Source organism: Fopius arisanus, unplaced genomic scaffold (assembly GCF_000806365.1).
Source record: "Fopius arisanus strain USDA-PBARC FA_bdor unplaced genomic scaffold, ASM80636v1 scaffold00025, whole genome shotgun sequence".
NCBI classification, from domain to species: domain Eukaryota; kingdom Metazoa; phylum Arthropoda; class Insecta; order Hymenoptera; family Braconidae; genus Fopius; species Fopius arisanus.
This window is the reverse complement of record NW_011887764.1, coordinates 102,897-123,285: the sequence shown is the minus strand read 5'-3', so window position 1 is coordinate 123,285 and position 20,389 is coordinate 102,897. Positions and strand designations below refer to the sequence as shown.

General features: G+C 39.2%; 7 protein-coding genes across 7 annotated transcripts; 5 read left to right on the top strand and 2 right to left on the bottom strand.

Annotated features, from left to right (window-relative positions):
- The first annotated feature begins 255 nt into the window (after window positions 1–255).
- LOC105264758 (uncharacterized) lies at window positions 256–1,528 on the top strand. The gene is made up of 3 exons (XM_011301854.1): window positions 256–858; window positions 925–977; window positions 1,077–1,528. Exons 1-3 carry the CDS (start codon window positions 841–843, stop codon window positions 1,219–1,221), a joined length of 216 nt encoding a protein of 71 aa, XP_011300156.1. The 5' UTR covers window positions 256–840; the 3' UTR covers window positions 1,222–1,528.
- A 532-nt stretch (window positions 1,529–2,060) lies between these two features.
- On the top strand, window positions 2,061–3,324 carry LOC105264756 (uncharacterized). Its single transcript, XM_011301852.1, has 3 exons — window positions 2,061–2,203; window positions 2,433–2,497; window positions 2,695–3,324. Exons 1-3 carry the CDS (start codon window positions 2,108–2,110, stop codon window positions 3,308–3,310), a joined length of 777 nt encoding a protein of 258 aa, XP_011300154.1. The 5' UTR covers window positions 2,061–2,107; the 3' UTR covers window positions 3,311–3,324.
- On the bottom strand, window positions 3,307–4,565 carry LOC105264757 (holotricin-3). Its single transcript, XM_011301853.1, has 3 exons — window positions 4,442–4,565; window positions 4,293–4,360; window positions 3,307–4,026 (listed from the first exon to the last, which is right to left on the bottom strand). The coding sequence occupies exons 1-3, from the start codon at window positions 4,454–4,456 to the stop codon at window positions 3,741–3,743; spliced, it is 369 nt and encodes a 122-aa protein (XP_011300155.1). The 5' UTR covers window positions 4,457–4,565; the 3' UTR covers window positions 3,307–3,740.
- A 1,915-nt stretch (window positions 4,566–6,480) lies between these two features.
- LOC105264755 (uncharacterized) lies at window positions 6,481–8,493 on the top strand. Its single transcript, XM_011301851.1, has 3 exons — window positions 6,481–6,754; window positions 6,835–6,887; window positions 6,952–8,493. The coding sequence occupies exons 1-3, from the start codon at window positions 6,743–6,745 to the stop codon at window positions 8,015–8,017; spliced, it is 1,131 nt and encodes a 376-aa protein (XP_011300153.1). The 5' UTR covers window positions 6,481–6,742; the 3' UTR covers window positions 8,018–8,493.
- A 4,148-nt stretch (window positions 8,494–12,641) lies between these two features.
- On the top strand, window positions 12,642–14,969 carry LOC105264754 (glycine-rich cell wall structural protein). Its single transcript, XM_011301850.1, has 4 exons — window positions 12,642–12,728; window positions 12,808–12,866; window positions 13,062–13,709; window positions 13,812–14,969. The coding sequence occupies exons 1-4, from the start codon at window positions 12,711–12,713 to the stop codon at window positions 14,260–14,262; spliced, it is 1,176 nt and encodes a 391-aa protein (XP_011300152.1). The 5' UTR covers window positions 12,642–12,710; the 3' UTR covers window positions 14,263–14,969.
- A 1,392-nt stretch (window positions 14,970–16,361) lies between these two features.
- On the top strand, window positions 16,362–17,560 carry LOC105264752 (uncharacterized). The gene is made up of 3 exons (XM_011301847.1): window positions 16,362–16,466; window positions 16,777–16,844; window positions 17,258–17,560. Exons 1-3 carry the CDS (start codon window positions 16,371–16,373, stop codon window positions 17,412–17,414), a joined length of 321 nt encoding a protein of 106 aa, XP_011300149.1. The 5' UTR covers window positions 16,362–16,370; the 3' UTR covers window positions 17,415–17,560.
- An 8-nt stretch (window positions 17,561–17,568) lies between these two features.
- On the bottom strand, window positions 17,569–19,499 carry LOC105264753 (histidine-rich glycoprotein). Its single transcript, XM_011301848.1, has 4 exons — window positions 19,400–19,499; window positions 18,745–18,809; window positions 18,343–18,660; window positions 17,569–17,851 (listed from the first exon to the last, which is right to left on the bottom strand). The coding sequence occupies exons 1-3, from the start codon at window positions 19,418–19,420 to the stop codon at window positions 18,396–18,398; spliced, it is 351 nt and encodes a 116-aa protein (XP_011300150.1). The 5' UTR covers window positions 19,421–19,499; the 3' UTR covers window positions 17,569–17,851; window positions 18,343–18,395.
- Between the last annotated feature and the right edge of the window lie 890 nt (window positions 19,500–20,389).

Here is a 20,389-nt window from a genome sequence, read left to right as displayed (position 1 = left end):
AAATTTTAGCAATCCAACTAAACTCACGCATTCTAGTCGTACATAAACTTTACCAGTTTCTAGTTGCCTAGCCGGAAAGATTTGAATAGTATTTTTACACTTTGAAGCAGCAGAAATGAGGTAGATTTTCTAAAAGTGGAACTAGAAGCTGATTTACCCTAGAAATTGACACGGCATTCATGATTTTCCATCGAGTTTATCGTGATCTTGGCATTGAATATCACCGACGTTACGCACATACATCGACCACACGCGATGAAGAGTTCAATTACTCTCGTTTGAAGCAGTGAAATCGCTTCTCCTTTTTATTTAAGAGGAATTGTTTAATGCTGAAGAATTAATAGCGTGCAGCACAGTGGAAAAATCAGTGTGCTCTTCAAATCATAGGCTTAAAAGAGCATCAAACACTTTGTTTGATGAGACTATCGACTCCTTCCTAGATTGATATCAAGTGCTCCAGTTCGTTTGTCCCAGTGATTTGGACACTCCAGTTAATTTGAGACAACATCAGAGTGACAGTTTAATTACGAAGGACTTGGTGCCACCCAGTAGTCCAAGTCGTTAAACTTCTCCGTAAGTATTCATTCTGATACGAATAAACAGAATCTTTTATGTCTCATAGATTTGTTCCGGTCGTTGATACGTGGATGAGGCTGTAGTTTCACTGAATTCTATGGGGATATTTTGATGCGCCTCGCTAGTTCTCAACATATATAAAGCCACAAAGCAAGCGCTAAACGCGTAGTTGGGTATCTTTATAGCTTCAGATCAACATCAATTGGATTTTGACGGTCTTTATCACTCGGTGGAACTGGTTTCATATAGAGAACCCATACAGAAATGAAGAACGAACGATTGGTGAGGATTAATGGCTAGTGATAAGAAATTATTAACAGAAATCAAAAAGTATGATTCATCTTTCAGTTTGTTTTAGCAGTACTCGTTACCATGCTGATACTTCGGGAGCTCACCGATGGGTAATGATCTGGAATTCATTACATGCTATGCTAATTTCAAATATCTTCCGTCAAAACAGGATATCAAATATTCTTAATGATTATTCTGGCGTTTCGCAGGAAAAAAGTTGTTATCCATTTACCGTACAAAGTCAAGAACATCAAGCATACACACACAGTCTACAAAGTTCTACCTCAGATACATGAGGAGAGAAAAAACGAGCATAGCGAGGAACCTGAAGAGTTTGATCATTTTACCAAATGATAATTAAGCATTTACCTGTTTATTAAGAAGAATCAAAAGAATGCAGTGACTACGGGATGTACAAATATGAAGAGAACTATTTAATTTTTATATATAACAAATAAATATTTAATTTATGTCAAAGTATTCTCGGTGTTAGTTTCATCTTCAATATTGTAAGGAATTTGCAATCTATAGTATATAGTATCAAGGATAATGTGAAAAGAGACATCATATTGTACGGTATTGGGAGTCTTATATACCCTACGTACACTATGACTCATTCAATTTTTTTAGAGCCCAATAAAATGTGTGAATCGATGTTTCATTGCGACTCATTTTCTTCTATACATTTTATATTGATTATTATAAAGAAATGCGGCATTGCAAAGTGCACGTCCAGGTCGTGTATATTTATGAGTAAAAAAAAATGAGAGAAAGTGAAGATGTTTTTGTCGATGGAAACTTGTCATCTGAAACTCGGGAATTAAAAAATAATTATATGTAGTGGGAACTGTGTTTATTGATTCTCGATAGTGACTTCCAGTTTTCGCAATTTTCTCAACATTTTTTTCGTAGTTCAACTACCATGACGATTCTCTCCGGTCTGCTATCATTCTCAGATTAACACAATGAGTCAATGTATTTGTTTCACTTGTGTAAAAAATGCCATGCGAATTGAATGGGATATCCGATCTCTGGAAACTGACAACAAAAAAAAAATGGAATTCAACTTCACAGTGTTTTACTCCAATTCTCGGTACTTCTCCAGTGACATTGGAACTGGTGCCCCCGAGGGAAATCGTGCAAATCGCAGTGGCGGTCAATCGCGAAAGCGAGAGAGTTATTGTGATGGAACCTCGTTTAAAACATTCGCAGATACTTGGGCTGACAATGAAATAAACCGATGGAAAATAAAAGGGGTGGTGGAATATATAAACACTCCTGTCAGCGATCAATCGACATCAAAAGTGGTCGAGCATTCCTCCAGGTAGCAAAGATGGTAAACGTCCAATTAAAATATTTAACATAGATTTTAATTGACAAGTTTGATGTATGACCATTAAGTTCTCCATCACTTTCGTTTCTACCACTCGTTCGATTGACTACCAACTAGAATAATTGGTTTAATTATGTCCATGAGTTCGATAGTGAAAGTACAGTGGCTATAAATTAAATTTTCTCCAAGATATTCAAACAAGTGGTTGAAAACTTTTATTTCTCATTTTCAGGGGCCAAAGCTTGCGCTTTTAATTGCTCTCACTGGGGCGTTGGAAGTTATTGCTGAAAAAGAGCAGTAAGTTTTGTCTAGTGAATTTCAAATCAAAGTAGATGTATTCAAAAATTTGATGATACGCATTTTCAATTACGTGAGATTACCATATGGGATTGAAATATGCGGATTGGGATTATACGATTGAGATTATCGATGTCTTACTATTCTACTCCGCTACTACTGCGCTATTTTGAAAAACTTATTAATTATCCTTTCAGCGTTCATTTCAAAATCCACGTGCCGGAAATAATAAAGCATCACGAGCACACTCATACGATTGTCATTCACGTTCATCACCAATCGAAGAAGAAAAAACCCTCGCATTTCCACAATCAGCATGATGGCTGGTACACCTACAGTCAGCACACGGGACACCATGGAGAGTACGGTGGTGGTAAAAATTATGACGATCATAATCGAGTACCAACTCCTGTGTATCCAGCCCTTGTCACCTACAGGGCTCACCAATCAGATACCACTGTTCCATACTACGACGATTTCACTGGTGATGCCCAATATGCTCACAATCCAGATTCATTCAAAAATGATTACGAGGAAGGAGTCCCTGGATATGCCCATCCTCTTCGATACACCACTGGTCATTATGAAGTTACTGAGAGTCCAGAAGAAGCTCCCGCCTCTTACGAGAGGACCACCTACGATCAGAGTCACAAATCTGGTGGAGAAATAATCCACGGCCATGTGCATGAGAATAAATCGAACAGTTTTTATAGAAATAAAATTGAAGAATCTTCCGAGAAAACCAAGAAGCAGAGTAGTGAAGAGAATTTCAAATTTCCAGGAATTGATTACATGAAGCAAAAACTCGGTTAAGCACGACATTTTAATCAGTTCTTTTGTATATTTTTATAATAAAGTCGTTGATTATGTACAAAAATGTATTCTAGGATGTTTTTTTTATGAAATAATGTAGAATTATTGAAAGATATGAATAATGTGTTTGTTCTTGACCTCCATCGGAACCCATAATTCACTCACAGTAATAAATCGAAAAGTTTTCAGACAAGACGAATGAAAGATGTTAAGTTGTAGTTAAAGAGGGATTTGGTGACCCCGTAGACCAATTGGATCAATAAGTGAATCGGTTGAACATAAACACTTGGTTTTCTATGTATTTTTATAATAAATTGTCAGAAAATCATAAAATATGACATCTGAAGACATTCAGGGTTTTTATTAAATAGGGTAGAAAAGTTGAAAAAGGTGAAGAATATTTGGATTGGCTTGGACTAGGGAGAAATATTCAATATCCCCCGTACTCTTGACCCCCATCCTCCTCTCCGCCAAAATGATGCCCTCCAATTTCGTTGCCACCTGACCAGTCACCTCCGTGTCCTCCAGACCAGCCTCCTCCATGTCCTCCCCCATGTCCTCCCCCATGCCCTCCGAGATCAATTGGATGACCCACTGTGTACCCAAGGACCTCGTAATGATCTCCACCGCCTGATTTATGGTGGACGTGTTTCGTTATCGTGTGAGTATGCTTTATCGTCTTAATGTGGTAGGGAACGTGAATTATTATGTGGTCACTTGAATCATAAATAAAATAAAGACGAAAAAAACCATTAGTTATTCCCTTTCATGTACCTCGGAAAAATCACAATTGGAGTTTTCCGAGAAATTCTGATCACATAGCATGAAATAAATCACAACAACCTAAATACGTACTTTTTTCACAATAGAAATTAATTGCTCAGGGCTTAAGGGTCTAAGCCATTTCTAAATTACCTCAAATCAATTATGTAAAAAATACGTATATTATATTTTTGGCTTATTTTTATTTCTAGTTACTCACTGTCCTCCATGACCATCTCCTCCCGCATCACAAGACACTATTAGAGTTCCAGCGAGAAACCCAACAATCTGAAAGTGCCCCGAAAAATGAAGAAGTTTAAGGTATGAATGAATGATTTAACGAGAGGGTATCGATTGAATGAAACTCACCACAAGTCTCAGCATTGTTTAGCAACAAGTATTGTCGTCAAAGCCCCAGCGGTTGATCTGTGAAATTCTCCACAGTATGCTTCGCCACTTATATAGATGTTGGATCAACTCCACCATTCTCGTATCTGAAAAGTAATAGTGCTCAGTTAATTTAAAAATTGTGAAAGGGGTAGAACAAAAAACACTATCCTGACTTCTATTGTCGCCCTCTCCTTGGCCGAGCCCACTCACCCAACGTTTAACAAGATCTACAACAGTCTTACGTCTCTATTTGCTTTATTATAATACAACTTGCACTCATAGTGAATGTCGAGAGATGGTGGGTATTAATGCAATTATGCTCCTTTCACTTACGTGCACTCAACGGGGGTTGAACGCCGTTGCACACTCAAATGACACGAATTAGTGTACTCAGGTTCAAGGTCAATTTAATGGGAGTAGATAACTGAGTCAAGGATTAATTAGATTTTAATTTCAACTGAAAATTGCCCAGAAATAGGAGCTACGAGCAACAAGAGGACGAAGAAAGTCCCCAGAAGAATCCCTTTCCATTTCTAACAATTGCCAATTCCCGATTAAGAAAAAAAATACGTGAAAGGAGATCGAGAAATGGAGAAAAAAACGGAAATAACTGACTGTGCAAGAGATTTACGGCACAGCAGCGGAAAATTATCAATTATATTTCAACAAATCGCGCAATACTTCCAGGATTTCCGATGTGTAAATAGTTTCTCAGTAATTGTAACGATTTTCTAATACTCTTGATCAGATTATTCAACAATTTTTTGTACATTAATAATTATTCTGAATATAATCGAATCAATCTTGCTTTCATTAGGTTTCGTGATTCACATTGGAGAAAGGCGAGCAATGCAGTGTGAAAAAAATCATCAGAGCCCGAGGTCTAGTTGGAATGCTGGACGATAAGAGGAGGCTATGAAGGCTTCAGATAAAAAATCAAGTTCGATGTGCGGTTGATATAAATCTGATGGGAAAAGTAGCGATACTAAGATACGAAAAACATGAGGATAATTTCTAGGCACAATCTGAGACATCAATGATTTTTGTTGGAGTGAATTTTAAAATGGGGAAAAACCAGGAAAGCTTATGAGCAATGATCAATCGGTGCACATAAATTGCAGTCCGCGAACCCTAGAATTATCTGAATCCGTGAAGCGTTCCTGCCTCGTTAACGCTGCGAGGCATTTCATACCCCATCAATGTAAATTGTATCGTACATAAACGATCGGGAATGATCAAGTGCGAGACAATTTACATGTAGCTAGAATTCATTGTTGAATTGATCATTGAAATTTCGATAAATTTTCAATAGCTCTGATGGCTAACGATTGACACTTAGAAAGCGCCAATCACGTAAATCCCACCGAATTCAGGGTTTCTCCTCGATCATTGATAACACAACTCGGAGATACTCGTTCACGATAATTTGCCAGAAAAAGTTGTGAACATTCTAACGAGGGGTTGGGCTAATGATAAGGATTAACTAATTTTTCAAGATGAGCAAAAAGTTGAATTTCATTTCACCACGCATGATGTTTATGACTCCCTGACCAACACGATGACACCAACACCTTTAACGAGCGTAAAGTTATGTCTCAATTTTCCTACTCCAGATTTCCCTTTTTATTGTAACCAATTTTAACAAGTGTCCGTGAGCAAGTGAGAAGGAACGAGTACGACGAGATTGAGAAAAAAAACTTTCCACTCTCGTCCTTTCAGCGAAATATGCGAACGATTTCAATCCCGCCTATTTACTCTCGAAGAAAACTAACATTTCTAGTTCACTAACTACTTTTTGCTTTTCCCTTCCCACTGCGGGGAGAACGGTACATACTCTCAATGAAGATCAGCTAAGCGATGGCCAGTCATTATAATTTTATCGGGAGAGAACTTGCCAGTTTAGTGGTGTTGGTGGTGAATTTGTTAGTGTGGGTAATGCAAAAGGCAAATGGAACTCTGGTGGGAGAGTCATCGGTAGGGTTGCTTCTTTTTATTCATCTATAAAAGCAAAGTGTCCAATCTCTAAGACTGCCAATGCGTTCTCGACTGTCGACGTTGATACTCTATATAATCTCAGACGTTCACTCTGCCCAAGATTTTAAACTGGAGCAGGCGTCTTTGCCGTTGTTAATCTCATTCCCATCGACATGCTGACGGTGTTCTTCGATATTTCCACGTCTACAGTTCCATGTTAACGAGTCAATATTGAAATTGACACTTCAGGATATCTAAAGGGAATCGGATATCTCTACTTGCCTGAGAAAATTCAGGGAAAACAGAATGCGTCTATCGGTGAGCGAATTTTCCGTCATTATTTTTCATCTTAGCTTTTTTATTAGCACCTTGATTTAACTGTTTATTATTTATTCTAGACTATATTCGCATGCGTCTTGGTGACCTGCGGTCCTCTTCTAGCAGCAGGACAGTGAGTACCTATACACCACACATGTGATTGCAAAATAATAATTTTTTTCTTACCCCCGTTCCAGGAAAAAGATGATATTTGTTATTCCACGTGCAGTTCGTCGTGCCCAGAGTACCCCATGGCGCCAATTTACGCGTCCCCCACTGGCAAAGGCCCCGAAATTCCTGGACAACGAATTGTCATCCCACGTTGGTCATCCCTACCCACATCACAAATTCCCCACGAAGGGTCAGCCCATCTTCTTCAATCAAAACCACCCCTACAGTGACAACTTCAACCAATCCCCCGACAAGGTAAATCACGTAGTGATTCCCGGTGGTAAAGGGATCAGTCAAGCATTTAGTAATGTCTATGCCCATGAACCGATCAAAGACGAGGGCTTCCCGGACTCCAATGGTTCCCTCGAGCACCCCGAGCACAGTCTCCCAAATTATTATTCCCACCAAGTGACTCAGCAGACAGACAACTATCTCCAGCACGATGAGGAAACTCATCAGCATGATAATCAGGAGCGAACTGATCACCAGAGAGCAAAATATCTTCCGTCAAAGAATCCTGAGAAACCTTTCAACAAAGTTATATATGGAATTCCCAAGAAGCCATATTTTTCCCCCGGAAGTTTTTACAACAAAGATAAATCAATTCTGACAGGAGGGGGAAGCACAGGAGACAACAACAAGGGTGGAATTGTTCTGCAAGATGGTATTGATCTCAGTCATTATCATAAGAAGTTGATAGAGTTGGCTAGAGGCTGGCCTGGAGGTTTGCACTCTTCACCTGCATCTGCTTTATCGACCGTCGTTGAGCATGGGAATATACCTGGTGTTGAAGGTGCGTCGCAACAGCTCTCGGGCCAATTCCTCCCGAATACCTTTGGCGTCGCTTTCTTATCTGCAAGTCCACAGGGCCCGCAGCAGGGCTATGCCGTCGAAGAGGATGTCCAGGAGGAACTGGGACATGACTTCAGGACTCAACCAATTCAGACTGTGCCCTCTGCTAATCCACAGGATATCCTGCAGGCGGGTGTACCACAGATTCAGTACACCGTTTCACAAGATCCCTTTATGCCATCTCTTCAGTTCCCAGGACCGCCAGGATTCCAGGGAGGTCCTATACATGCACAAGGGTAGAGAGATGGTTTTTTTCTTTTCATTGACGTTATCGAAAATTTCATCTAGAAACTTGAGGATTTCGCTGGAAAATCTTTTTTGATTTCTAATGCAATTTTCATACAATTTTATTTATCATTATTGAAATATTTGATATATCAATAGCAGGGTCTAAGGACTTGAAGAATAACTCTCAATTTAAAGTGTACAGAATTTTTCAGCGAATTGGCTAGGTTTATAAATAGAATTTTTTACACTTGTCATCGTTTTACCAAAGCTCTCTGTGTAATCCTGAGTTGTCTACCATCTAGCCATTCTAAACTTCAATGTTCTCGGTAGTTTGTAGATAGTATTCTAGAGAATTTGCTCATTTTAGATTAGAAAACATGTGATAACTCTTAGATGTACACACGACAAGTTTTTCAGTAGCTATTTTCTTGTATTTAATTATTTTTTTGTAAAAAAAAAAACAAATGTACTAATCATCATCAATGATATCCTCTGTTGAATTGTTTTTATTAACCGAGATTTTTCTTCGAGATCTATCACGGTCAGGGCCACCTCTCGTGCCTCATACGTCGGTTATTATGGAATAATTGCAGGTGTGCTGAGTACCCTCAGTATCTTGAAAATGCGTTTATACTCTCGGAATATCGAAGTACTTTCACTGGTAGAGCCGATGACCAGTTGAGCGTTTGAAAGTCTAGAAAGTTCGTTGCAACAAGATCATCCCGTATTCGCAAGATCTCGACATCCACGCAAAAGGTTTATAACACATTTACTCAAGCGTTAATTGATGAGATTTTTTAATCATAAGTTATAAAGATTTTCTCATTTCCATCGCAACTAACGAGCCTGATTAATATTTTATCAATGTCTATTCACGGAAATAACTTCCTCGAACTATTAATCATAGAGATTAAATAGTTTACGAATCAGAAAGTGTAATCTCAATGTGGAGGATAATAAATCTATTGATATTGATAAAATAAATCATTTTGGCAAATATGAATGGATGATGGATTGCGCTCGTTTTTGCGGAAGAAGGGGAGAGTGGAGTGAAACAAATTGTCTCTAATTATTAATAGTCCGTGAACGACAGACTGGAGATTACCGATTTTTTTTAATTCCCCAGGGATTTTTTTAAGTTCAGTCAAGTCAGAACGATCGATTCCCTTTTTCGCATTATGAATAAAATGATTGTTATTACCTGACATTGTTGAATCTGGAATCGAAGAAAGTGGAGAATTCCTTCTTGACCATGAAACACTCTCGAGGCCAGCTCTTCAACGCGCGTTTCCAAAAGGAGACGTACAGTCAGTAGTTGTGTCCGTATTACTCAGACATGTACCCCGTGAAAGGGAAAAGAGGGAGAAGTGGGAGAGAGATGAGAATAAAAAAAGCCCGGTGCCGTGAAACCGGTAAGAAAGGCCAAGGAGGAATAAACTCTTCTCCTATCAATAACGCGGATACATACGCCAATATGGAAAGGGAAGGTGGAAGTGCACCAGAGGCAAATGAACTCACCAGTCCGACATTCTTCCATTGAAAACGAGGATTCGAACGACTGGAACAATTTCGCATTTTTTCATACTGAAATTTTTCATACTGAATTTTTTGCTCCCACCGCCACTTCCGCTATCGCGAGAAAGTCGTTTTAATCTATGCGAGAATAATTCCTTTTTTTTCTTCCGCTCAAATGAGTTTAATAATGAGAGAGCTCATACATCAATAATTCGTTATTCATTAATCTCGATATTTACGAGTGATTATTAATCGACGTGGGTATCCGCAGTCTCCAGTAATGCAAATTGATAATTGACCGCACGATTCTACTTTTTTACTCCTAGTTTTACGGTGGGCAATCTGGGAAGTGCATAAATGCCTAATTACTTGAATATAAAGTAATGAGGATAAATTCGCAGCTTTGTCATGGCTCCTTACGTGGTGACACCTTTAATATTATTATTGTTGATTACACTGCATTATACTACCACTTTTATGACTCCAGACATCATATTAGCCTCTTTATGAATTTCACTCTTAATAAATACAATGGTTCTTATGGTGTGTTGTGCGTTGTATATTGGAGTGATAACCAACTTTTACGTGTAATCGAGCATCAGCCAGGGAGATTCTCACTCAGTAATACACACATTTAGAAATTTTTATCTGAATTGAAAAGGGAAAATCACGGAAATTTTCAACAATTATTTCCGCGAAAAGATCGGAAGAAGAGCTGACTCATCGTACAATTTTATATTCGATCATATTTGTATTTTATACCTCATGATACTTTATGTTTATTTGAATTTATTTAATTCTAATTAATGTATAAAGTAAATATAAAATTTATAAACTAAAAGATACTCTCCTGACACATCTTCCCTCAACGTAAAAAAACAACACCGAAATTTCAATGTTTCTGGTATTACATAAATTAATGACAATTAAAGTCAAGGTCGTTTTGTCGAGAGTGAAAAAAAATGCGTAGACGTGCATAGAAAGGTCTCGACTGCCGGCTTTCACGCACTCACTCTCTATCTCAATTTTACTCTATTAAAACTGCAAATTCACGATAACTAATAAGAGAAACAAAATATCCGAGGTCTTATCCAGTTCGGTAACTATTCACAATATCATGACTATTCTCAAGAGTGTCGAGCTGTGAAAGGTGCAAACGTTCAATGAGTAGTATCACGTAATGACAGGTTCATACACCTCACTGCCAAGGCCACTTCCCGACAAGTCGATAGAATCAATCCATTTCCGATTCGATAGATCCAAGCGCTCAGTTTCCTTCCGTCCTTAGAAGTGAAATATCATTTGATATAAAAACTATCTTGATAAGAAGAGAAAGTCAAGATCGCAACAATAAATCAGGTTCAAGCATTGAAATCGCTACAACGTCATCCAGATGGATTTTTCACGTATTGTTAATAATTTTTTTGCCAGATAATTACATAAATCGCTCCCACAGATCAACAAAAAAGGGAAAACAAGGTGAGAGCGGTGGAAAGGGCACGTGTAGAATCAAGTCTTCTTCAATGCTCATCCCACGACTCCAACCACTTTCTATTTCCTTGGAGTGTTCCTGATCATCAATAAAATACGGATGTTTGTCGCTACCCAATCGAAACGACGGAATTTTCATTCTTAAAGCCATTTCCTCACTAATTTTTTATCCTTTGACGTCTATTTGCCATTTCTACTGTTCCAATTAAGAAGTTATTCGACTTCCCTTTGAATTTCCAAATCCTGACATTCAACTTTCAGGAAATTGTCAATGAGATTTTGAAATGTCTTGACCTCTGTCCCGTCAATTATTCAATTATCGGTAATAGAATGTAACCGTTGAGGTTGTACAGGAAGACGTGAGTTTGATGCTGGAGGAAAACCGGGTTTACATAAGCCACATGAAATGGATCCAGAGTGATAACCGATGGAAACGCATGAAGCAGATCATGCACCTCGGCGCAGTAATCATATCTACTATGCACCACTGACCAGTGCTCTGCAAATACGCAAATCCTCTGAACAACATCTGATAAATAGTATAATCTAGTAAAAATTATTACGAGGTGAAATGGAAAGTGCACGCCATGTAGAGAGCCAATCCAGCTCCAATGATGGCGACGATTCCCAAGTAATTGAACGACACTAGTTCAGTTATTGACATAAACCACCTGAGTGCTTTGAGTGATTCAATCCAACTGGAGATAGAATAGGTCTAGACACGCACGTGCATAAGGCAAAAGCCCCTTGAGCCATTTTAATCTGTATCATTATGGGGGAACACGTCTAGACATAACAGCGTTTCCCTTGATTCAACAGTTTCTATGATTCAATAGATTTTCGATTTAATCAGGCGCCAGACTAGAAATAACTTTTGAGAGTTCAATCGGAACTATTCTTTCACGCTTCTTGGATTTTTATGATGCTCTTTTACTGCAACAAGCTGAAAAAGAATGCCAAAGACCCATGAAAGAAACATAACATTGCATTTTATTTTTAATACAGGAAAGTCAAGTTACGACTAGATCTAATCCAAAAATTTTGAGTTTGCACAGTTGATGCTTCAGTCGGTTTTCTTCGGAAACGAGTTTGTGACTGAAATCAGCTCTTGAGAGTATAACGCAGCTTTCACAGGAAGGGTAGGTTTCTTAATTTTTTCGTCTTAAATCGTTTGACTATTTGGCTACTGATTTGAAGACTTACAATTGAAAATTGTTTGAAGATTTTTGATCCAGATTATGCAATGAATGTTACCATTTCTGGCATGAGTTTTTTTGATCCGACGCTAATTGTTCCGTCAATGAAGCGTTAATGACGAAACGTTGTCTGGATATGTATGGTGAGCTGAGGTATGGGAATGATCAAGTTGAGTGGAGAATGCCCGGAGCGCGAATTTCACTGGCTGTGGGTCACGGCCGGTGGTGTGGGTCTCCACACAACTCCAGCACTCACTTTTCCTCCTCGTCTTCCTGCAATGAAACTCCTCATGAGGAACAGGACAGGAACGACGATCACTCGAATATAATCATTGCCCCCACTTCCGCAATATCGTTTAAGAGCTGTTCCTTCCCTTCGAATGATTTTCTCACTGTCTGGGATATATAAACCGCAGGTTGACTTAAATATATATGACAGTGAGCATCCACCTGGTGTTGGGTGCTGATCTAAAAAAGAGCATTGATTGATTAAACGTGACATCATGGCGTCGAAGTTCACTGTAAGCTTGTATTTTCATGGAATTGAGTTGTGTGATTAGTTTCTACGTTTATGTTATTAATTAGATTTCGTGATTTCAGGCTGGAGTGATTCTGGCTGCAACTATTGCTGTGGCAACAGCTACTTTTGGCACGGAACAGTGAGTTCACAACTGCTGATTAAATACTTTGATCAAATATAATATTGGATGCGAGAGGAAAAAGCCAGTTTGAGTAATCCAAAAATGCTCAATCATCTATAACGTATCAATTTTTATTACTTGTAGAAATAAAAAAAAGCGTGGCGAATTTGTTTCATCCGAATTGTTTGTACATGGATTGTAAAATTTTTTCAGTGTTCATATAAAAATTCATCTACCGATAGAGGAGAAGCATCACGATGATCATCATGGAGGCGGAGGAGGTGGAGGCGATCATATTGTTATAACGAGTCCTGGAGGAGGTGGTGGTCATGGGGGAGGCGGAGGTTTTGGATCTAGTGGAGGTGGTGGATACAGTTCTGGAGGTCCTGGAGACGATCATGGATATGGTTCTGGTGGTTTTGGAGGTGGTTTTGGCGGTGGCTTCGGCGGAGGTCATGGTGACGATCACGGAAGTGGAGGTTTTGGATCCGGTGGTTATGGTGGTGGTGGTCACGGTGGCGGTCACGGAAGTGGAGGCTCCGGATTTGGAGGATATGGTGGCGGTCATGGAGACGATCACGGATCTTCAGGTGGATTCAGTGCCAGCGGTTTGGGAGGTTCTGGACACGGAGGGGATATCTCGTCGAGTTATGGTCCACCCTCACTTGGTCCTCCGTCTTCGAACTACGGGCCTCCCTCGGGTCACGGAGGATCGGGCCATGGATCTCCTTCTTCGAGTTATGGACCTCCGAGCCATGGGGGATCTGGTCACGGATCACCTTCCTCAAATTATGGACCGCCGCCTAGTTACAGTGGACCATCCAGCCACGGAGGTGATTCATCCTCCGGATTTGGAAGCAGGTTAGTCAGTAATCAACTGTTCGAAGTAATTCAAATACATATTCGTCGATAAATAAATTTTTTTGTCGAGAACTTTTGCGATCGAAGTGATTGATGTTGTAGTGGTCACGGCGGTAGCTTCGGCGGTAGCTTCGGAGGCGCCTCAGCACACGCGAGCAGCGGGAGTTACTCCTCCAGTTCCGGTTCTGGTCTAGGATCCTACGCATCTGGTGGAGGTCATGGCTCCTTTGGAGGAGACTCCTACTCTTCCGGCGGCCATGGCGGCGGTTTCGGCGGTGACTCTTACTCTTCTGGCGGTCACGGCGGCGGTTTCGGAGGCAGTTCTTACTCCTCCGGCGGTCATGGCGGAGGTTTTGGAGGCGATTCCTACTCTTCTGGGGGTCATGGTGGCAGTTTTGGTGGCGACTCCTACTCTTCCGGCGGTCACAGCGGCGGTTTTGGTGGCGGCGACTCCTACTCTTCCGGTGGTCACAGCGGCGGTTTCGGAGGCGGTTCTTACTCATCGGGTGGTCATGGCGATCAGGGTGGATTCTCTGGCTATCATAAGAAGTAAAAGACAGGAGGAACCAACGGGAGGAGAAAATCATGGTAGAAACAGTAGATTGCCGTTATAGTCGCGTGTATGGGGCTTGAGGGGAAGCGAATTCGAAGAATCGGACTATATGCAAACTACCCCCACCACGCGCTTGCGACCGTAAAGTGAATTTTTTTCGTAGCAAATTCAAATACGAGAAAAATTTCTTTTTCGGCTCTATTTTCCCCGGAATTTAATTTCTCATTGAAAGTAACAAAGGATTGTTTACATATTGTAGCCCGGAGGTATAGTAGAGTCGGGGAACTGAAAGATAGGCGAAAGAAAATGAGGAGAGGTGCGAGTAACGAGAGCGGCTATAACGGAATTGTACTGTATCCTGTTTTTCTTATTTCCTGTCCCTTCACATTGGACTTCTCACGAATACGGCCTTCCGGCGCTGAAACGTGTCCATCCCACGGTGGATTCTGTTTTAGTCTTGGGGCACTGGTCATCTTTGTGAAAGTGCAAGGATGAAAAAAGTTTCACTGACGTGAAATTCCGTCCATCATCAATCGATACCGCTCCCACACGTGTCATGATCACTTCCTTTCTCCTCCCAGAAATCCTTCTGCCAATGCTCTAGGTTTTATTTGTAATTTTATTTTGTTGGTTGTAACATAATTCACCTGTACATATTCGTGTTTACTTGTTTCTGTGTTTGTAATAAACTTTTTATATTTTTTTTACACCCTAGTCTCGTTGATACTCCCCATTCATCCTGGACGAAGGAGAAGCGCACAATTGCTGGGAGACATTGTCTCCTGGGATTGTTTACGAGTTTTCACACAATTTCCCATATCTAGAGAGCGACAGGCTCCCATTGCAATTAGAGATGACAGAAAAATTGAAGTGAAAAAGAAAAGGAGGCAAAGCTGGAGTAGGAAATAGGAAAGCATTGAATGTACTGTTTTGCACAGTCGGAAAATTTTCTATCGCTCATCGCGTGAGAGATTTACTTGAAATGGAAAGCCCTCGCACTTATGTCTGGATGAAGGTGAAAGAGAGTGTGTACGTGTGCATGGATTTTTATGGATAAAATGTTTGCGTATTTGTTGGAGAGGCTGTGGTGGGATAGCATTTCACCGCCTTCTGTTCTAATGGGCAATTGATGAGATCACTATATCATTACGGGAAAGTAAACCTTTGATCGATACTTCCGTTCGTAAACAAATTGTCACTCGGATGGAGATGCAATTGAGGAGGCGAAGTCTCTGGATTATCTTCGAAAGCCACTTTAGAGGATGAAGATTGTCGGCTTTTACTTTCTTCATGTGGAGAGAAAATAAGTTGAGTAATTCACCGGTGATGATACAGTAATTTTACGATGTAATGAAGGATTAACATCGAGACAGAAATTTTTCGTGCAAAATATCGTCGATCTAGGATCATCGGGGGAGGAAAGTCATTTTTATTTAAAATTGAATGTTTCCATTAACTAATTTGATTTTGATTTCACATATATTTGCCTTATAAACAATAATAAAAGTCTCATAGACTGGAAAACACGAAAATAATTTTTCTCCCAAAAAATAAACAGTTCGAATATCTTCATAGAATAATAAATAATACTATTTTACTATTTTTTCTGCATTTTTACTTTCACCTTTTACGTCTATTAGGTTTTACCAGAGCTTGAAGGAATGAAGATTGATAGAAATTTCTACCCTTCCATCGGAAGTCTTGATAGATCAGGAAATAATTTCCCAACCCAAAAATAATTCCATAAAAAATGAAGTTTCACGTCTAGACACCTGCGGAAGTGATTAGCCGGATTATCCTGCTAGCGGTAATGGCTGAATGAGCAATGAACTTGACGTATACCAAGGATATTAATTCAATCCCTCGAGTACATGAATTACACGTAACGTGAGCGCGTTGATGCATAAAAGCCCAGAGTCCTTAGTCCGTCGTATTTCCTCAAAACTTTCCCTTCCTTCCGAGTAAAATTCTCATCCGTTGTATCGTAAACATACTTATCTGCATTTGATGCTTATTCTGGTGCGTGTTTCACAGATGTTGCCACTGAAATGAGAGTGAGAGTCAATCAGGAAGAGTAATGCTCCCATTTTGCCCCGTATTATTACAGTATGTTTACATTTATAAGGCTGCCTGCAGCGAAATCGAGTTTAGTCTTTACGGAAAATTCGAGAGTGCACGAGATGAGAAACAATATGATGTTACGGGTACAAGTGGATTTCATTAAATTTTTCAATCATCTACTAGTCATTATTATTTTGTAAACACTTTTTCGGCGTTTAAAATTAAAATCAAGTCCAGTGAAATTTTATCAATGAATACCTTTCGGTGATTTAAATTAAATTGTAGTTAGTCTTTATGTTATACGTTGATTTCATAAGATGTTATGACAGTTCGACGGTAATTCACCGTGGAAATACAGTTATTCGACGAAACAAAAAGTTGAACAATTCCAAGCCGTGATTATAGAAAGAGTTCGCATATGTTGGTTTCTTTAATTCACTGTAATTATTGCAGATACTTGTCTTGATGGTTCTCGTGGTGATGTTTGCGACTGCTGCGCCTGTTCCAGGGGAATCCCACCAGTAAGGGAATTGATCTCCATTTCATTTGTTGCATAACTCTTTAACTGAAGAGATTTTTTTTGTTGAATATTCATGAGGAATTTGGTAATTTCGCGCAACTCGTGCTGAGCAAAAAGTCCGGATAGACATTTTTCGTGAAAAATGGCTGTTTCTTTTTCGGAATTTAATTGAGACGCACCCGAGTCCTTGGATTGCAAATGTTTATAACAATTTTTACAACACATTAAAAAATTTCCGAAGGTTTATTCTTGAAGTTGAAATGATTTATGCTTAATTATCGATTTTAAAAGTTTAAAATATAATTTCTCTCGTTTTTCAATATTTTTTTGTACAACTTTCTTGGGAAACTAGACTGCAAAATGGATTGCACTCTCTCCTCAATTATTACTATAATTCATATTTATCCTTTTCAGCGTTCACGTCAAAATTCACGTACCAAAACATTTCCACACTCACACCCACACGATAGTGAAGAAAGTGTTTGTCCCCGTGAAAAAAGAAATAGAGTACAAACCGATTCACAGCGAGGAGCACAAGTACCATGACGAGGGTGGGTCGTCATCATGGTGAGGATCAAGAAAGAAGAAGGGATCTATTAACTCTGTTTATATTTTCATAAATTCAGCTTCCAAGTTGTAAGAAAATTGTTACGAAAAACTCCGACCACTTGTTGATTCATTTATGCACTAATAAAGATTCCGTATGTATCCAAGAAACTATACTGTTTATGTTAATACTTTTTTTATTCTACAAAAGTTTTCGTACAAAAAATAAAAATATTCAGGTAACGAAAGGGTATAATGTATGTACATTCGGTAGATTTATACCCGATGTTTACCGGATATCAATCTTCTTTAGTAATGCTCAACTTTTCTTCATCCCGTACTTCACAGAAATCTCATTTTGTGAAAGTCTTTGCCAAATATCATCGAAGAGTCTTTGAAGTGGAACCACACCAAAGGATGAATACTGCTTATGGCGAAACTAGTTTGCCTATGGATTAGGTTCTGAAATTTAGAAGAATTTTATATGAAATTTAATATCAAGTCATATTATCCCTAGAAGCATGAGCGAATCAATATAAATTAATGGAATTCTGTTTGAATCTTGTAATTAAATTTTCCATCAAAGTCATTATGCTGAAAGTGTTTCTGGAGGGAATTCCATACACTTCTCGCTGTTGGAAAATTACACTCCATATTTCAACCAAAAACGCTTGAAATGTTTTACAACGATACAGTCGCATGGAATTTCACCAGAATTCTTCATTGAATAATTAATTATCATGAAACATGAAAACCCCGTTTTTCTCGAATTTTCAAGAAAAATGAAGAATGTAGCGAGCGTTTTTAATTTAAATTGAAATTCTCCAATTAATTGGAAATTCCGATGGATTTGTGATTGAAATATCAAGAAATTTTTAACAGTTCCTTGTTTGATTTTCAGATTAAGTTAATTATCCTTGTGAAATCAATCTCGAACATACGTAACCACTTACTGTTTACGTAAATGACATCATGCGTAGAGAACTGAAACTCTCTGTCAGACTCTTCACCACCATCCCTTCTCCTCATGGATGGGCTCGTGGATGGGCTCATGAATGGGAACGGGCACGTGAATTTTCTCAACATGATGAACCGGGACATGCACCTTCTCGATTACGGGGTAGGGCACCGGGACATGGACTTTTTCGACGTGATGAACGGGAACCGGCACATGGACCTTCTCAACATGATGAACCGGCACGTGAATTTTCTTCACGTGATGATGATGTACTGTGTGCACATGGTATGGCACATGGATTTTCACGTGCTGGCTTTACAAAAAATATCAGTTCAACTCTACAAATCTCCTGGTTCATATATTCTCAAGTGAATTATTCTCCAGATTCTCTACTTACTGATGGTGTCCCCATCCTGGTGCGGGTGCCGCAAGAGCAGCAGCTAAGATTCCGCACGCAATCAGCTAAAAGAGATCAATGAAATTGTAATGACAATGAGTTGATGAATTTTAACCAGTATTTCAGCGGCACGCTTTGCTATTACGTGACAATTGTAAGGCCTACAAAATATCCTAATTTGGGTATTTCATGTGATGGGTGAAAATGCACGACTTTCTTACGTGACCCGAGTAGTAATTCCCGGAGAATCAAACCGACAAGGTGGCATGCTAATTCACTTAATTTTATCAATTTCCTTTTCAATAGGAAAGTCTGAAAATAATTCAATTCATCTTCGCATGAATTTTGCAAATAAAATTATAATAGTGTTAGGACTTTCATATTGAACTCTAGAAATTGATCTGAAATAATTGCACGCAAAAAGATTAACGTAAGGAGCAAATTTCTTAATTCACTGCCAGGGCCATATATTTTCTGAATTTACAACGAAAAATCGATGTATGAGTGGCGATTTGAATGTCCGGAAGGAAAAAATTCAAGATTACATGGACAATGTGGAAGGATCACGATAACACTTCACTTGGTACTTGACAAATGATTGGTGGAGGAGAATAATTAAAATCAATAGTCAATACGGAAAATAAAAAAAACTCACAGCAAAGGTGTAAGAGTACATGTTTGTTTGTGAGAGTCAATAATTGGCAATACTTTTAGCAAATGCTGATACAGTTCTGGTTGTTTAGCGGTCAGCGATGGGTTTATAAAGGTGGGTCTCGACACGAAAACCGGGTGGGAGACTAGTGTCCGCCACTGGGGATATCTCGTTCAGGGATAGGAGTGCAAAAGCACCCACCGCCGATCCCGGTCCCAGTGGATAACTTTATTTTTCACCGAATTACGTAAAAAGCAAGGAAACGGTGCGTGCATATGTAGTTACGTGGCAGAGGTTTGCGTAGCTCTAAATATTCCACGTGCCTGTGGAAAGGGGAGTCACACTGGGCTTATTTCACCGTTACAGTAATGATTTTGTAACATTTATTCCAAAAAATATATAGTATCTTAACGGCGACATTTTACGTGGAGTGAGCGTAAACGATTCGGTAAATTGCCCCTGACTCGGTTTCGATTCACTCAAAAAACATTCGATTTCTAGAATAGCATTCACCAATCCCAATTCGCAGGGGTGTGTCTAAATTTTCAATTAATGTAAACTCTTCCGCTGTTAAATAACATTTGCAGTCGTAATTGTGCAAGTGTAAAAAATTCCCATTGAATCTTCCGCTGCTTCAGTTCTGAAACGGGTGGATCCTCTTCCCGGAATTCACGACTGATAATGGTTGGATTTTCAATGCGAGGGTAATCGATCAAAGGCCTACCCTCGGAAATCGATATATTCCTAATAATTGATACAATACTCGACCTAAACTCGACTCATCATTACTCACCCCATATGCCTGATGACTCATACAACTCTCATTGATCCATTGGTTTAGCTTCATCATACATATCAAGGGTAGAATTCGAAAAAAAAATAAAAATCACAGAATGAAACATTAATCCCCGAGCTTTTTCTTTTATTCCAATGCAGGAAGTACTGGGTTTTGAATACCCAAACGTTATCCATCATACACGAGTGAAAGTGTTT

What these genes read in the sequence shown, in the direction of transcription:
- LOC105264758 (XM_011301854.1), top strand. An exon ending in CTTCGGGAGCTCACCGATGG is followed by an intron (nt 978 to 1,076) that starts GTAATGATCTGG and finishes GGCGTTTCGCAG; the next exon opens with GAAAAAAGTTGTTATCCATT.
- LOC105264756 (XM_011301852.1), top strand. Translation starts at nt 2,108, where the DNA reads ATGGAAAATAAAAGGGGTGGTGGAATATATAAACACTCCTGTCAGCGA. An exon ending in TCCTCCAGGTAGCAAAGATG is followed by an intron (nt 2,204 to 2,432) that starts GTAAACGTCCAA and finishes TCTCATTTTCAG; the next exon opens with GGGCCAAAGCTTGCGCTTTT. An exon ending in GTTATTGCTGAAAAAGAGCA is followed by an intron (nt 2,498 to 2,694) that starts GTAAGTTTTGTC and finishes TTATCCTTTCAG; the next exon opens with CGTTCATTTCAAAATCCACG.
- LOC105264757 (XM_011301853.1), bottom strand. An exon ending in GGAGATGGTCATGGAGGACA is followed by an intron (nt 4,027 to 4,292) that starts GTGAGTAACTAG and finishes TTATGATTCAAG; the next exon opens with TGACCACATAATAATTCACG.
- LOC105264755 (XM_011301851.1), top strand. An exon ending in CCTCTTCTAGCAGCAGGACA is followed by an intron (nt 6,888 to 6,951) that starts GTGAGTACCTAT and finishes CCCCCGTTCCAG; the next exon opens with GAAAAAGATGATATTTGTTA.
- LOC105264754 (XM_011301850.1), top strand. An exon ending in GCTACTTTTGGCACGGAACA is followed by an intron (nt 12,867 to 13,061) that starts GTGAGTTCACAA and finishes AAATTTTTTCAG; the next exon opens with TGTTCATATAAAAATTCATC. An exon ending in TCCTCCGGATTTGGAAGCAG is followed by an intron (nt 13,710 to 13,811) that starts GTTAGTCAGTAA and finishes TTGATGTTGTAG; the next exon opens with TGGTCACGGCGGTAGCTTCG.
- LOC105264752 (XM_011301847.1), top strand. Translation starts at nt 16,371, where the DNA reads ATGTTTACATTTATAAGGCTGCCTGCAGCGAAATCGAGTTTAGTCTTT. An exon ending in GAAACAATATGATGTTACGG is followed by an intron (nt 16,467 to 16,776) that starts GTACAAGTGGAT and finishes TAATTATTGCAG; the next exon opens with ATACTTGTCTTGATGGTTCT. An exon ending in GTTCCAGGGGAATCCCACCA is followed by an intron (nt 16,845 to 17,257) that starts GTAAGGGAATTG and finishes TATCCTTTTCAG; the next exon opens with CGTTCACGTCAAAATTCACG.
- LOC105264753 (XM_011301848.1), bottom strand. Translation starts at nt 19,420, where the DNA reads ATGTACTCTTACACCTTTGCT. An exon ending in TGTACTCTTACACCTTTGCT is followed by an intron (nt 18,810 to 19,399) that starts GTGAGTTTTTTT and finishes GATCTCTTTTAG; the next exon opens with CTGATTGCGTGCGGAATCTT. An exon ending in CCAGGATGGGGACACCATCA is followed by an intron (nt 18,661 to 18,744) that starts GTAAGTAGAGAA and finishes TTTTTTGTAAAG; the next exon opens with CCAGCACGTGAAAATCCATG.